This window comes from Podarcis muralis, chromosome 13, assembly GCF_964188315.1.
Source record: "Podarcis muralis chromosome 13, rPodMur119.hap1.1, whole genome shotgun sequence".
NCBI lineage: Eukaryota > Metazoa > Chordata > Lepidosauria > Squamata > Lacertidae > Podarcis > Podarcis muralis.
The window spans coordinates 45,944,529-45,955,041 of NC_135667.1; the positions used below are offsets into that span (position 1 = coordinate 45,944,529).

Here is a 10,513-nt window from a genome sequence, read left to right on the forward strand (position 1 = left end):
AAGTCTGCGGTGCAGGTGGACGGAATACGGCTGGCTGGCTGGCCTACCCTGCAGGGCGTCTGAGTATGTGTACATGTTTGTGCATTGCATTTTAAAATGATTGCAGGGATCTGACGTGCAATAAATTTATTGATGATGATGATGATGATAAAGGTATGTGTATGTGTGTGTGCATTACATTTTACATTACATTACATCTGTCGTGGCCTTTGGCTAGTGCAATAAATTTATTGATGATGATGATGATGAAGGTATGTGTATGTGTGTGTGCATTACATTTTAAAATGATTGCAGGGATCTGTCGCGGCCTTTGGCTAGTGCAATAAATTTATTGATGATGATGATGAAGTCTGCGGTGCAGGTGGAAGGAATACGGCAGGGCTTCTGAGTGTGTGTGTAATCTTTCCCCTGGTCATCCGAGCGCACTCCCTTCCAAGAACTGCCCTCCCGCAGCCCTGATTGGGCGACGTCACGGCATGACGCGTGACGCTGTGCCAGACCCGGGGGCGGAGGGGGGGGGAGGGTCTGGAAAGATGGCGGAGCCGTCGAGCGTTTCTCCGGAGAGCTCCTGGACGGCCAGAGTGAGTGAGACCGGGGGGAGTAAAGGCAAGGCGAGCGGGTGGGGACCGAGGCTCAAGCCATGGGGCAGGTCTACGGGACGGGGTGGGTGGGGACCGGTCGCCTGCTCAGCCTGCAGAACCCGCGAGGCTCTGAAGACAGTGTCTCTGAGCATGTGAAGAATGCCCCTTCCCCACTGGGAAGCAGGCCTGGGGCCTTTTCAGTGTATATAACTTAAAAAAAAAAACACCCCAGGTCAGTGAATAGGGAGAAGTGGGAAGAAAGGCGCTCGCTTGATCGCCTCTGGGGCGGATTTCTCTGGTTACGAAATCAGCTGAGATCTGGGCTTAGTTTAAACGTGGCTTAATGGAGCTGATAAACAACCCCTCCTAATTGCATTAAAAGATGCCAAGGAGACTTAAAAAAAAAAAGCAGCAGTTGGTTCTCCCGGGATTGCATAGCTGTCAACGTTTCCCTTTTTTAAAAGGAAAATCCCTTATTCCAAGATTGATTTCCTCGCCCTCTTTATTTTTCCTTTCTCCTCCTGTGAAGAGGCTGCTTCCTAATGTTTTAATGTTGTATTTTAATCTTGTTTTTAAATTGTATTTTAATCAACTTGTTTTTATTATTGGTTGTTAGCCGCCCTGAGCCCGGTCTTGGCTGGGGAGGGCGGAGTATAAATAAAATTTATAATAATAATAATAATAATAATAATAATAATAATAATAATAATAAAATTTATTTATATCCCGCCCTCCCCAGCCGAAGCCGGGCTCAGGGCGGCTAACAACAATAAAACAGTACAAAAGTACAGCATAAACAACGTTCTAAAATCATTCATTATAAAATTAATTAATTCAAGCCACTGAATTATTATTATTATTATTCCGAATAGGATTCCTTGCAAGAAAAGGGAAAGGTTGACAGCTATGGGATTGGCATTCTGGGCTTTCAAGACTCCTCCTGCCCCTTTGACAGCCTGAACTGACCCTACCTCCGAGCTCACGGTGATGGAGCCTTTCCCAGCTGTGGGTTCCTAGATGTTGGACTACAACTCCCATCATCCCTAACTAGCAGGACCAGCTGTCAGGAATGATGGGAGTTGTAGTCCAGCAGCCTCTGGGGTAACCCAAGGTTGGGAAAGGCTGGAGTAAGGAGAGACCCTGTTGAATGTTTGTGTGTATTTGAGCTGCTAAGTGCATAGGAAAGAGCTGGAAAAGATTATAGTGCCCATTGCTCATTTTCTGCTGCGTTGCAAATGGGCCAGAATGAAAGAGGAGTGGGGAAAGCTCAGCACTGAGCCTTCTGCTCCAAAAGGTCTGAAATTGTGAGGCTCCTGTTTCAGGAACGCTGCCTTAGACCACTGAGCCATCCCACCTAGTATTGTTTATTGGCGGCAGCTCTCCAAGATCCTTTCTTTGGCCCTGCTGCTGCTGATTCTGGGATAGTTCCCAAAACTACCCCTCTCTCCCAGAAGGTAGGGAGGAATATTGCTTGTCTCCTATCCAGAGGCTGCAATATATAACTTTCCGTTTCCTTCTTTTAGTGCTATAAAATATATGAGGGCAAAAGCAACCTTTCAGGAGGTTGACTTCCTGCATTGTCACTTTGATCTTTCTACAGAGAGTAATTAGGTTTTGAAAAAAAATGTTTTAATGGGGGTCCATGGAATGATTTTGTTTTAGTTTTACTTGACATGAGATAACAGCGTATTTGTTGAACACTCCTCTTTGTGCACTCAGCACAGAGGTATCAGTTTTAGAGATGCTTAAGAACCAGCCACAGTTCAAGTAAGACATTGGCCTGTGTCTAAGAAAAAGTTGTCTTATTCCCCCCCCCTCTCTTCTTGTGGCACAACAAATCAGGTTGACTCAACGTTTAGCGACAACGGGCTGGATCCTGGTAAGTGTTTTGGTAGCCCCTCTTTCTCATGGATTGCTTATCGTCTTGCTAAATATCCTTAGCTGCTTCCCCTGCTTCTCCCTGGGCCCTTGTGTTTTAACAGGAGCTATTCCCTTCCTTATGGCATGCGGGTGGCGCTGTGGGTAAAAGCCTCAGCGCCTAGGGCTTGCCGATCGAAAGGTCGGCGGTTCGAATCCCCCGGCGGGGTGCGCTCCTGTTGCTCGGTCCCAGCGCCTGCCAACCTAGCAGTTCGAAAGCACCCCCAGGTGCAAGTAGATAAATAGGGACCACTTACTAGTGGGAAGGTAAACGGCGTTCCGTGTGTGGCTCTGGCTCACCAGAGCAGCGATGTCACGCTGGCCACGTGACCCGGAAGTGTCTCCGGACAGCGCTGGCCCCCGGCCTCTTGAGTGAGATGGGCGCACAACCCTAGAGTCTGTCAAGACTGGCCTGTACGGGCAGGGGTACCTTTACCTTTACCTTTATTCCCTTCCTTGGTGGATTCGTGTTTTGGGCCTACACATTTCAACTGGGCTTTGGATCCACAAATTTTGGCTAGCCATGGTTTGTGGTTGCCACTGACTCTTCCCCTCCCCTCCCCTCCTCAGACATGCACAGGATTTGGGAAGGACAAGGTCTCCCGTGTTGCCCCTTCGGAAGCGTTCAGCTGGGAACGGAAGGGTTGTGTGAATTTGTGTGCCCCATATTCTTAGCGTGGGAGAGGGACGATGTCTCATCTTTGAGCTGGAAGCATGAAGGGACAATTGTGAGGGAGGCAGGCAGTTATGGTGACCTCGTTTGTGGGCCTTTCGTGCCGTACATACACTTACCAGAGATATATATGACGGATCCCACCGCTTCATTCTGTTAATGTAGCTTAGCTCCCGGTTGCCCGATTGCAACCAGTAAATCCCTGCTTCACATAAAAGTGTGCCATCAAAGAGGGAGGGCCGAACCCTTTTCTCCCCCTAACTGCAAACACAGTAGGGTGGATAGAGGGTATTAAGGAGTAAAATTATGTGGAGGATGCACTCTTGTCAGGTCTACTTTGGTGGTGTTTTTCTTTCAGCACTCTTTGTGGAAAGCAGGAGGAAAGGGAGCATTGTATCAAGAGCAAACAGCATCGGCTCCACCAGTGCCTCTTCAGTTCCCAACACAGGTACAGCCCCCTGGCTTCTCTGTCAATGGAACAGTCACTCGTCTCCCAACTGTGAACAGAGCCTCTCACCTTTACCCCTGCATTATTCCTGGGCAGCTGGGAGGCAGTGTCTTAAGTATTCCAATTGAAGGGAGTGCCATGGAAGGGAAGAAGAGAGGTATTAAAGGACTACCAAATGGGACATCAGCTTCACCAACCTGCCTGCAGCTGGTTGGTAATGACTTTTGGAAACTGCACTCCTCGTTTGACATAGCCAAATTATTGGCTAATCCCTGACTTTTTTGCAAGGTGTTAAGGGATGCGGGTGGCGCTGTGGGTAAAAGCCTCAGCGCCTAGGGCTTGCCGATCGAAAGGTCGGCGGTTCGAATCCCCGCGGCGGGGTGCGCTCCCGTTGTTCGGTCCCAGTGCCTGCCAACCTAGCAGTTCGAAAGCACTCCCGGGTGCAAGTAGATAAATAGGGACCGCTTACTAGAGGGAAGGTAAACGGCGTTTCCGTGTGCGGCTCTGGCTCACCAGAGCAGCGATGTCACACTGGCCACGTGACCCGGAAGTGTCTTCGGACAGCGCTGGCCCCCGGCCTCTTGAGTGAGATGGGCGCACAACCCTAGAGTCTGGCAAGACTGGCCTGTACGGGCAGGGGTACCTTTACCTTTACTAACGTCCCATCCCTCCTTCTCAGTGGCCCATGGAAGTGTGAAAATGCAGAGAAAAGGAAGCCCCCTAGCAGGGGCGTATTCCCTTTTAATTCCCAGAAAAGGGATCCAAGGCTGGCTTGCGCTTTCACAGCCTGCAAATGGCGATTCTTCCCATACACCGTGCAGTTTTCTCATCGCAACTTGAGCCTGATGAAATCTTGCGGTGAGGAAGCTGCTGGGCGCCCCTCCCCCGCTTCCCTTAGGCCCCTTCCTGCTGCCTTGCCCCTTAGCTGACAAGGCCTGTTTTCCTGCTGCAGATGATGAAGACTCCGACTACCAGCAGGAAGCCTACAAAGAAATCTACAAGGACCGCCGCCGCCGCGCCCACACACAGGCTGAGCAGAAGCGGAGGGATGCCATCAAGGTCAGAAAGTGGGGTGACCTACACATCCATACATGCTCGACGCCCCTTTCTGCCCCCCCTGGTATAGCAAGTTTGCACTGCCCCTCCCCTGCAGCAGCCGAGAAAAGAAATGGCGGCTGGAGGTGTGCTGACTTAGCTAATCATTTGGGAGGGGACAGCCTTGCTTTGTAAGTTTTAACACCGCTCTCCCTCTCTCCTACAGAAAGGCTACGACGATTTGCAGTCGATTGTACCTACCTGCCAGCAGCAGGATTTCTCCATAGGCTCAGGGAAGTTAAGCAAGGCAATTGTGTTGCAGAAAAGTGAGTTGAGGAACTGCTTGGGTGTGTTTGGCTTTTAGTCTTCCTTCCATTTACACTGTGTGTCTTATTTCTTAGTATCCTCTGTCTTATTTCTTGCCAAGCTCCCACTAGTCTTGAAACCTGTTTCATCCTCTGCTCGCTCGCTCTCTTTTTCAGATTATGTAACTCTGAATAGATGTGTCTAACTAGCACTAGTGCCGAAAGGGAGCCTAGCTTCCTTGTCTTCCTCCTAGGGGGAGACAGAGACTGCAACTTTCCTGAGTTAACAGGGCAGAATAGCCCACAGGTTCTGGTTATGTTTTGAGAAGCCCCTCTGGGGTTGTGTTCTAACCTGCTGGTGTCTTTGCTCCTCAGCCATTGACTATATCCAGTTCTTGCACAAGGAAAAGAAGAAGCAGGAGGAAGAGGTCTCCACGCTCCGGAAAGATGTAATGGCCTTGAAAATCATGAAAATGTAAGACCCTCTGTTATGTCCAGAATGCGGCAGCTAGACTGGTGACTGGGAGTGGCCGCCGGGACCACATAACACCGGTTCTGAGAGATCTGCATTGGCTCTACGTTTCCGAGCACAATTCAAAGTGCTGGTGCTGACCTTTAAAGCCCTAAACGGCCTCGGTCCAGTATACCTGAAGGAGCGTCTCCACCCCCATCGTTCAGCCCAGACACAGAGGTCCAGCTCCGAGGGCCTTCTGGCGGTTCCCTCATTGCGAGAAGTGAGGCTACAGGGAACCAGACAGAGGGCCTTCTCGGTAGTGGCGCCCGCCCTGTGGAACGCCCTCCCATCAGATGTCAAAGAGATAAATAATTACCTGACATTCAGAAGACATCTTAAGGCAGCCCTGTTCAGGGAAGTTTTTAATATGTAACACTGTACTGTTTTTAACACTGATTGGGAGCCGCCCAGAGTGGCTGGGGAAACTCAGCCAGATGGGCGGGGTATAAATAATAAATTATTATTATTTTGTACACATGACCTTAAGACAGCATGCTTCAGTAGCAGCTGTTCCCACAATATTTATAAGGGACGGAAGTGAACTCCTTAATTGTGAGCGGTCAATTCTATCCTGTTTCTTTGAGCTTTGAGCTTTCCCCGCTGCAACAGCTGCTATAAAACATCCGAGAGTTCAGATAAGCCCTCCGTGTCTTTCCAGCCCAATCTGCTTCTCCTAAGCCCACATTTATGCATTTCAGAAACTATGAACAGATTGTCAAAGCTCACCAGGACAATCCTAATGAAGGGAAGAACCAGGTCTCCGACCAGGTGAAGTTCAACGTTTTCCAGGGTATCATGGATTCCTTGTTCCAGTCCTTCAACGCCTCCATCTCCGTGACAAGCTTTCAGGAGCTCTCGGCATGTGTCTTCAGCTGGATAGAAGAGCACTGCAAGCCACAGGTAATTCCGCAGTTTGAGAGCATGTGGTTAGCGGTTTCGTGCAGCAAATACGTGCTTGTTTTGCTCACGCTAACCTCTTTGGAGTCCGTGCTGCCTCCTGCTCAGAGGCAAGCAGGTGGAAATTGAATCGATCAAGGGGTCATGAGATGGATTTCCTTAACTCCTCCTGCTGTTGCTAAGTACCACTCAGTAGCCTATGGCGTTCATCTCTTTGTACAGCTGGAACTGGGTAGATTGAACTCCTGATAGGAGAGAAATGGTTTCCTTATCTTCCACAGCACCTTAATTATGCAAATACTCCCAAGTCAGCAGGGCACTAGAGCAGGGAGCAAAGGGTTAACCCCTTCCACTAGAATGCAGGGGCAAAATCAGAAGAAAAAAATGGCCTTCTGGAAAAGTATAACGCTTTCAGCCTACATGGGAACTGCTTGTCCATCACTGGACTCAAAAAGATGAGGGCTGCTGGCCAGCCTATAGCATGCTCTGCCCCATTCTGACTCAGGAGACAACAGGTCTCTGATCTCATGGACCTCAGTGCCCCCAGCTATGGCAGCTCCTAGTCCATCTGCCTCTCCTCTCCCAGTGTCCGATAACTGGTTCATTTAGTGCCCAAGTGGTTTCAGCTGCATATCATCTGAAAACTGAATAAATGTAGCTCCTGGGGCTCAGGACTGTCAAGAGTAGCTCATACTAGCCTGGTCCCCAGCAGTGAGATGACAAAGTGCTGCGGAAGTGATACAGTTGTGTTCCAATGGACACAACTTCCTCTTGGCTCCTAAGATGTCCCACCCCTGCTGATTTTGGCCTTGGCTTTACTGCCTCCTGCGCTGCTTGCTGAAGAATTCTGTGACCAGAACATCTCAGTTCAGCACCGTTAACATTTACCTAGGTAAATTCACAATTTAGTTTGAACAGTAAGCTCTGAGTGTTTTAACTTGCACAATTTTTTGGAAGGGAGTCGAGATGTGAAGGCAGATATGTATTCATAGAAGATCTCCCCTCCCATTACTAGAAGCCTCGTCCATATTTGCTCAATGCTGATAAACTGCTCAACTTTTTCAAGCGGTCCCCGCCCCACCTCAGATCCTCAGGATAGTGCCACATCAGGCTTTGATTACCAGCACTTTACGCAGGATGATCCTAAGGAACTTGACAACTGGCTCCTCCTCCACCTATTGTGTAGTATTTGCTTATAAAAAGATTTATATACTGCTAACTCATATAGAAGGGATGCGGGTGGCGCTGTGGGTTAAAACCACAGGGCCTAAGACTTGCCGATCAGAAGGTTGGCGGTTCAAATCCCCGCAACGGGGTGAGCTCCCGTTGCTCAGTACCTGCTCCTGCCAACCTAGCAGTTCAAAAGCACGTCAAGTGCAAGTAGATAAATAGGTACCGCTCCAGCGGGAAGGTAAACGGCATTTCCGTGTGCTGCTCTGGTTCGCCAGAAGCGGCTTAGTCATGCTGGCCACATGACCTGGAAGCTGTACGCCTGCTCCCTTGGCCAATAAAGCGAGATGAGCACCACAACCCCAGAGGCAGCCACGACTGGACCTAATGGTCAGGGGTCCCTTTACCTTTTAACTCATATAGCAAATGTCTAAGCTACATACAGCAAACATGAAATCAGAAGGAACTCGCCAATCACATAAAATCCACCCTCCCAAGGAAGTGGTCTAAAAAGAAGATGTGATGTTTCTTGGCTGATCTCCATCACGAGGGCATTCCACATTGCTGGATCAGCCATGCTGAATTTTTCACAGATACCGACATTCCTCATTCACTTGAGATACAGTTAATGGCATTCCTCCAGTAGGTCTCAGCGATTAAACAGGGACATAAGGAGAAACTCAACAAGGACCCGGGTGGCGCTGTGGGTAAAACCTCAGCGCCTAGGACTTGCCGATCGCATGGTCAGCGGTTCGAATCCCCGCGGCGGGGTGAGCTCCCGTCGTTCGGTCCCAGCTCCTGCCCACCTAGCAGTTCGAAAGCACCCTTAGGTGCAAGTAGATAAATAGGTACCGCTTTATAGCGGGAAGGTAAACGGCGTTTCCGTGTGCTGCGCTGGTGCCGGCTCGCCAGAGCAGCTTCGTCACGCTGGCCACGTGACCTGGAAGTGTCTCCGGACAGCACTGGCCCCCGGCCTCTTGAGTGAGATGAGCGCACAACCCTAGAGACTGTCAAGACTGGCCCGTACGGGCAGGGGTACCTCTACCTTTACCTTTAAGGAGAAACCCAGCCAGATGGGCAGGTTATAAACAATTATTATTATTATTATTATTACTACTACTACTATGTCTCAGGTGGTCCTTAGGGTAAGGTGCAAGACTGTGGTGTCCCCCTGTTAAGAGGTTGATGATTCCCATGGGTCAGGAGGCTGAAAACTAAAGGTTCTGGTTTAATCCCATCCAGCCTAGTTTCCCCTGTCTTCCCAGCCCTTCCAAAGAATACCCTTTAACCTGAACCAGCTTCTTACAAATTCCTATGGACTTTCCCCTCCTAGACCCTACGGGACATTGTGATTGGCGTCCTGCAACAACTGAAGAGCCAGCTCTACTGACCACACTTGGGCACCCCAGGAGGGGCGTGTCGTAGCCTGGCGCTCTGTAGCCAAGAGGCTATTCCTGCCCGTACTTCCTCTTCAAGCTTTTCTGGAGGGCTATTTGATTGTATTGACCTCTGAAACCCTTCTCTTTGGCCTCCTTATGTGAGCAGGAAAGAAATTAGCTGTCTGTTCATGAGGATCAGTCGCTGCGGTCTCGCTCTTTCAAGCCTCGGCCCTGATGTGTTCTTCATGCTGACCTAGCTTGTCTGATAAAAACCCATCTACAACACACAGTCCTAGGGTTTGATTGTGAGCAAAGTTCCTTTCCTAAGGGTACGCAAGTACCGGGACTCAAGCTCTCTTCCAGCCTTCGCTTCACCTCAAATCAAGAGCAGACGCTCTTAAATTCTCAGTACACATAAGGCTTTGGTCTAAGTGGCATTAACTTGGTGTGGACACTTTAAAACAGAGCCCCCTCTCTATTGTGTTTTATCCAGACACCCAATTTACACACACCCAGATGCCTTAGCCCAGCATTTAGTTTGGGCTACTAAGGGCTGTGACCTGAACAAGTTATGCAATAAGCGGGTGTGTTTTGCATACATGATGTATTCTGCTTGCGGTGCAGAAGGGCAATAAGCCATGCTAACACTGAAGCCTTGCTCTCCAATTCCAGCTTCTGTAATTGTTTGACCGGATCACAATACCGTTTGCCTTCAGTACTACAGATTGTGAGAGGCTGGCAAGGCTTACATGGCAGGGGAAGCCTTTTCAGCCCCTCGGAGCCCCCCAGTTTCTAAAAATGCAGCAAAAGTGAGCCTAAGCCAACCTTCCTCTGCAGCTTCTGCTTTCTGTTCTGTAGCTACAAAGAAGGAGGGTCCCCTGTCCTTTCATAAGCACCACTTTCTAGATCTGCTGCTGGCTGGTGGATAAGGACTCGCTTAGACAGACCTCACTTGTGAAAATGAAAACTATTTTTTTATATCATGACAAGCAATTCTAATAAATTTTGCTAAGTGTTTGAATGACTGGAGTGTGCTTGCCTGTTTGTTTTCAGCCACGCATAGCCAAAGCTAAATTTTAGAAACCGGCTTCTCCAACACACTTACACATCCATCTCTGAACACCTTGAGAGTTCCAGCACTCAAGTTATTCCAACATTTTTCTCTTCTCGGGTGAGATTTGGAATGATCATCTAGACCCCCAAGTGTTACTTGCACAAGTCAGGCTGTCTTAGGTTAAAAACACAACAGCCTTTTAAGTCAGGGGTCGGCAACGTGCAGCCCATGGGCCGGATCCGGCCCATGAAGATCATTTTACCGGCCCACGAGCCGCCCCCGAACTGAGCTGCCCACTCACTGAATCCCCTGCGTGCTGCGCTAAATCGGCACAGCGCAGGGACTCACAAGCGGTGCTGGAAATCACATCTGCGCACAGATACCGGAAATCACTTCTGTGCATGCCCAGACACTGAAAATTGCTTCTGCGCAGGTGCGGTTTTCGGCGTCTGGGCATGCACAGAAGTGATTTCCAGTGCCGTGGACATGTGCAGATGCGATTTCTGGCGTAGCACTGTCCTGGTCCGACCCACGGACAAT

At 49.5% G+C, this 10,513-nt stretch overlaps 1 protein-coding gene across 2 annotated transcripts; it reads left to right on the plus strand.

Moving 5' to 3' along the window:
* The first annotated feature begins 489 nt into the window (after window positions 1-489).
* Window positions 490-9,943, plus strand: MLX (MAX dimerization protein MLX). Of its 2 annotated transcripts, XM_028701599.2 has the most exons (8): window positions 490-581; window positions 2,424-2,460; window positions 3,530-3,619; window positions 4,572-4,678; window positions 4,881-4,980; window positions 5,335-5,434; window positions 6,172-6,373; window positions 8,874-9,943. In XM_028701599.2, the coding sequence occupies exons 1-8, from the start codon at window positions 534-536 to the stop codon at window positions 8,928-8,930; spliced, it is 741 nt and encodes a 246-aa protein (XP_028557432.2). In that variant the 5' UTR covers window positions 490-533; the 3' UTR covers window positions 8,931-9,943. The 2 variants fall into 2 exon arrangements, with proteins under 2 accessions (XP_028557432.2, XP_028557433.2); XM_028701600.2 differs by lacking the exon at window positions 3,530-3,619.
* The last annotated feature ends 570 nt before the right edge of the window (window positions 9,944-10,513 follow it).

Coding starts and splice junctions, on each gene's coding strand:
- MLX (XM_028701599.2), top strand. CDS start 534: ATGGCGGAGCCGTCGAGCGTTTCTCCGGAGAGCTCCTGGACGGCCAGA. Junction 582..2,423: donor AGAGCTCCTGGACGGCCAGA/GTGAGTGAGACC, acceptor ACAACAAATCAG/GTTGACTCAACGTTTAGCGA. Junction 3,620..4,571: donor CTCTTCAGTTCCCAACACAG/GTACAGCCCCCT, acceptor TTCCTGCTGCAG/ATGATGAAGACTCCGACTAC.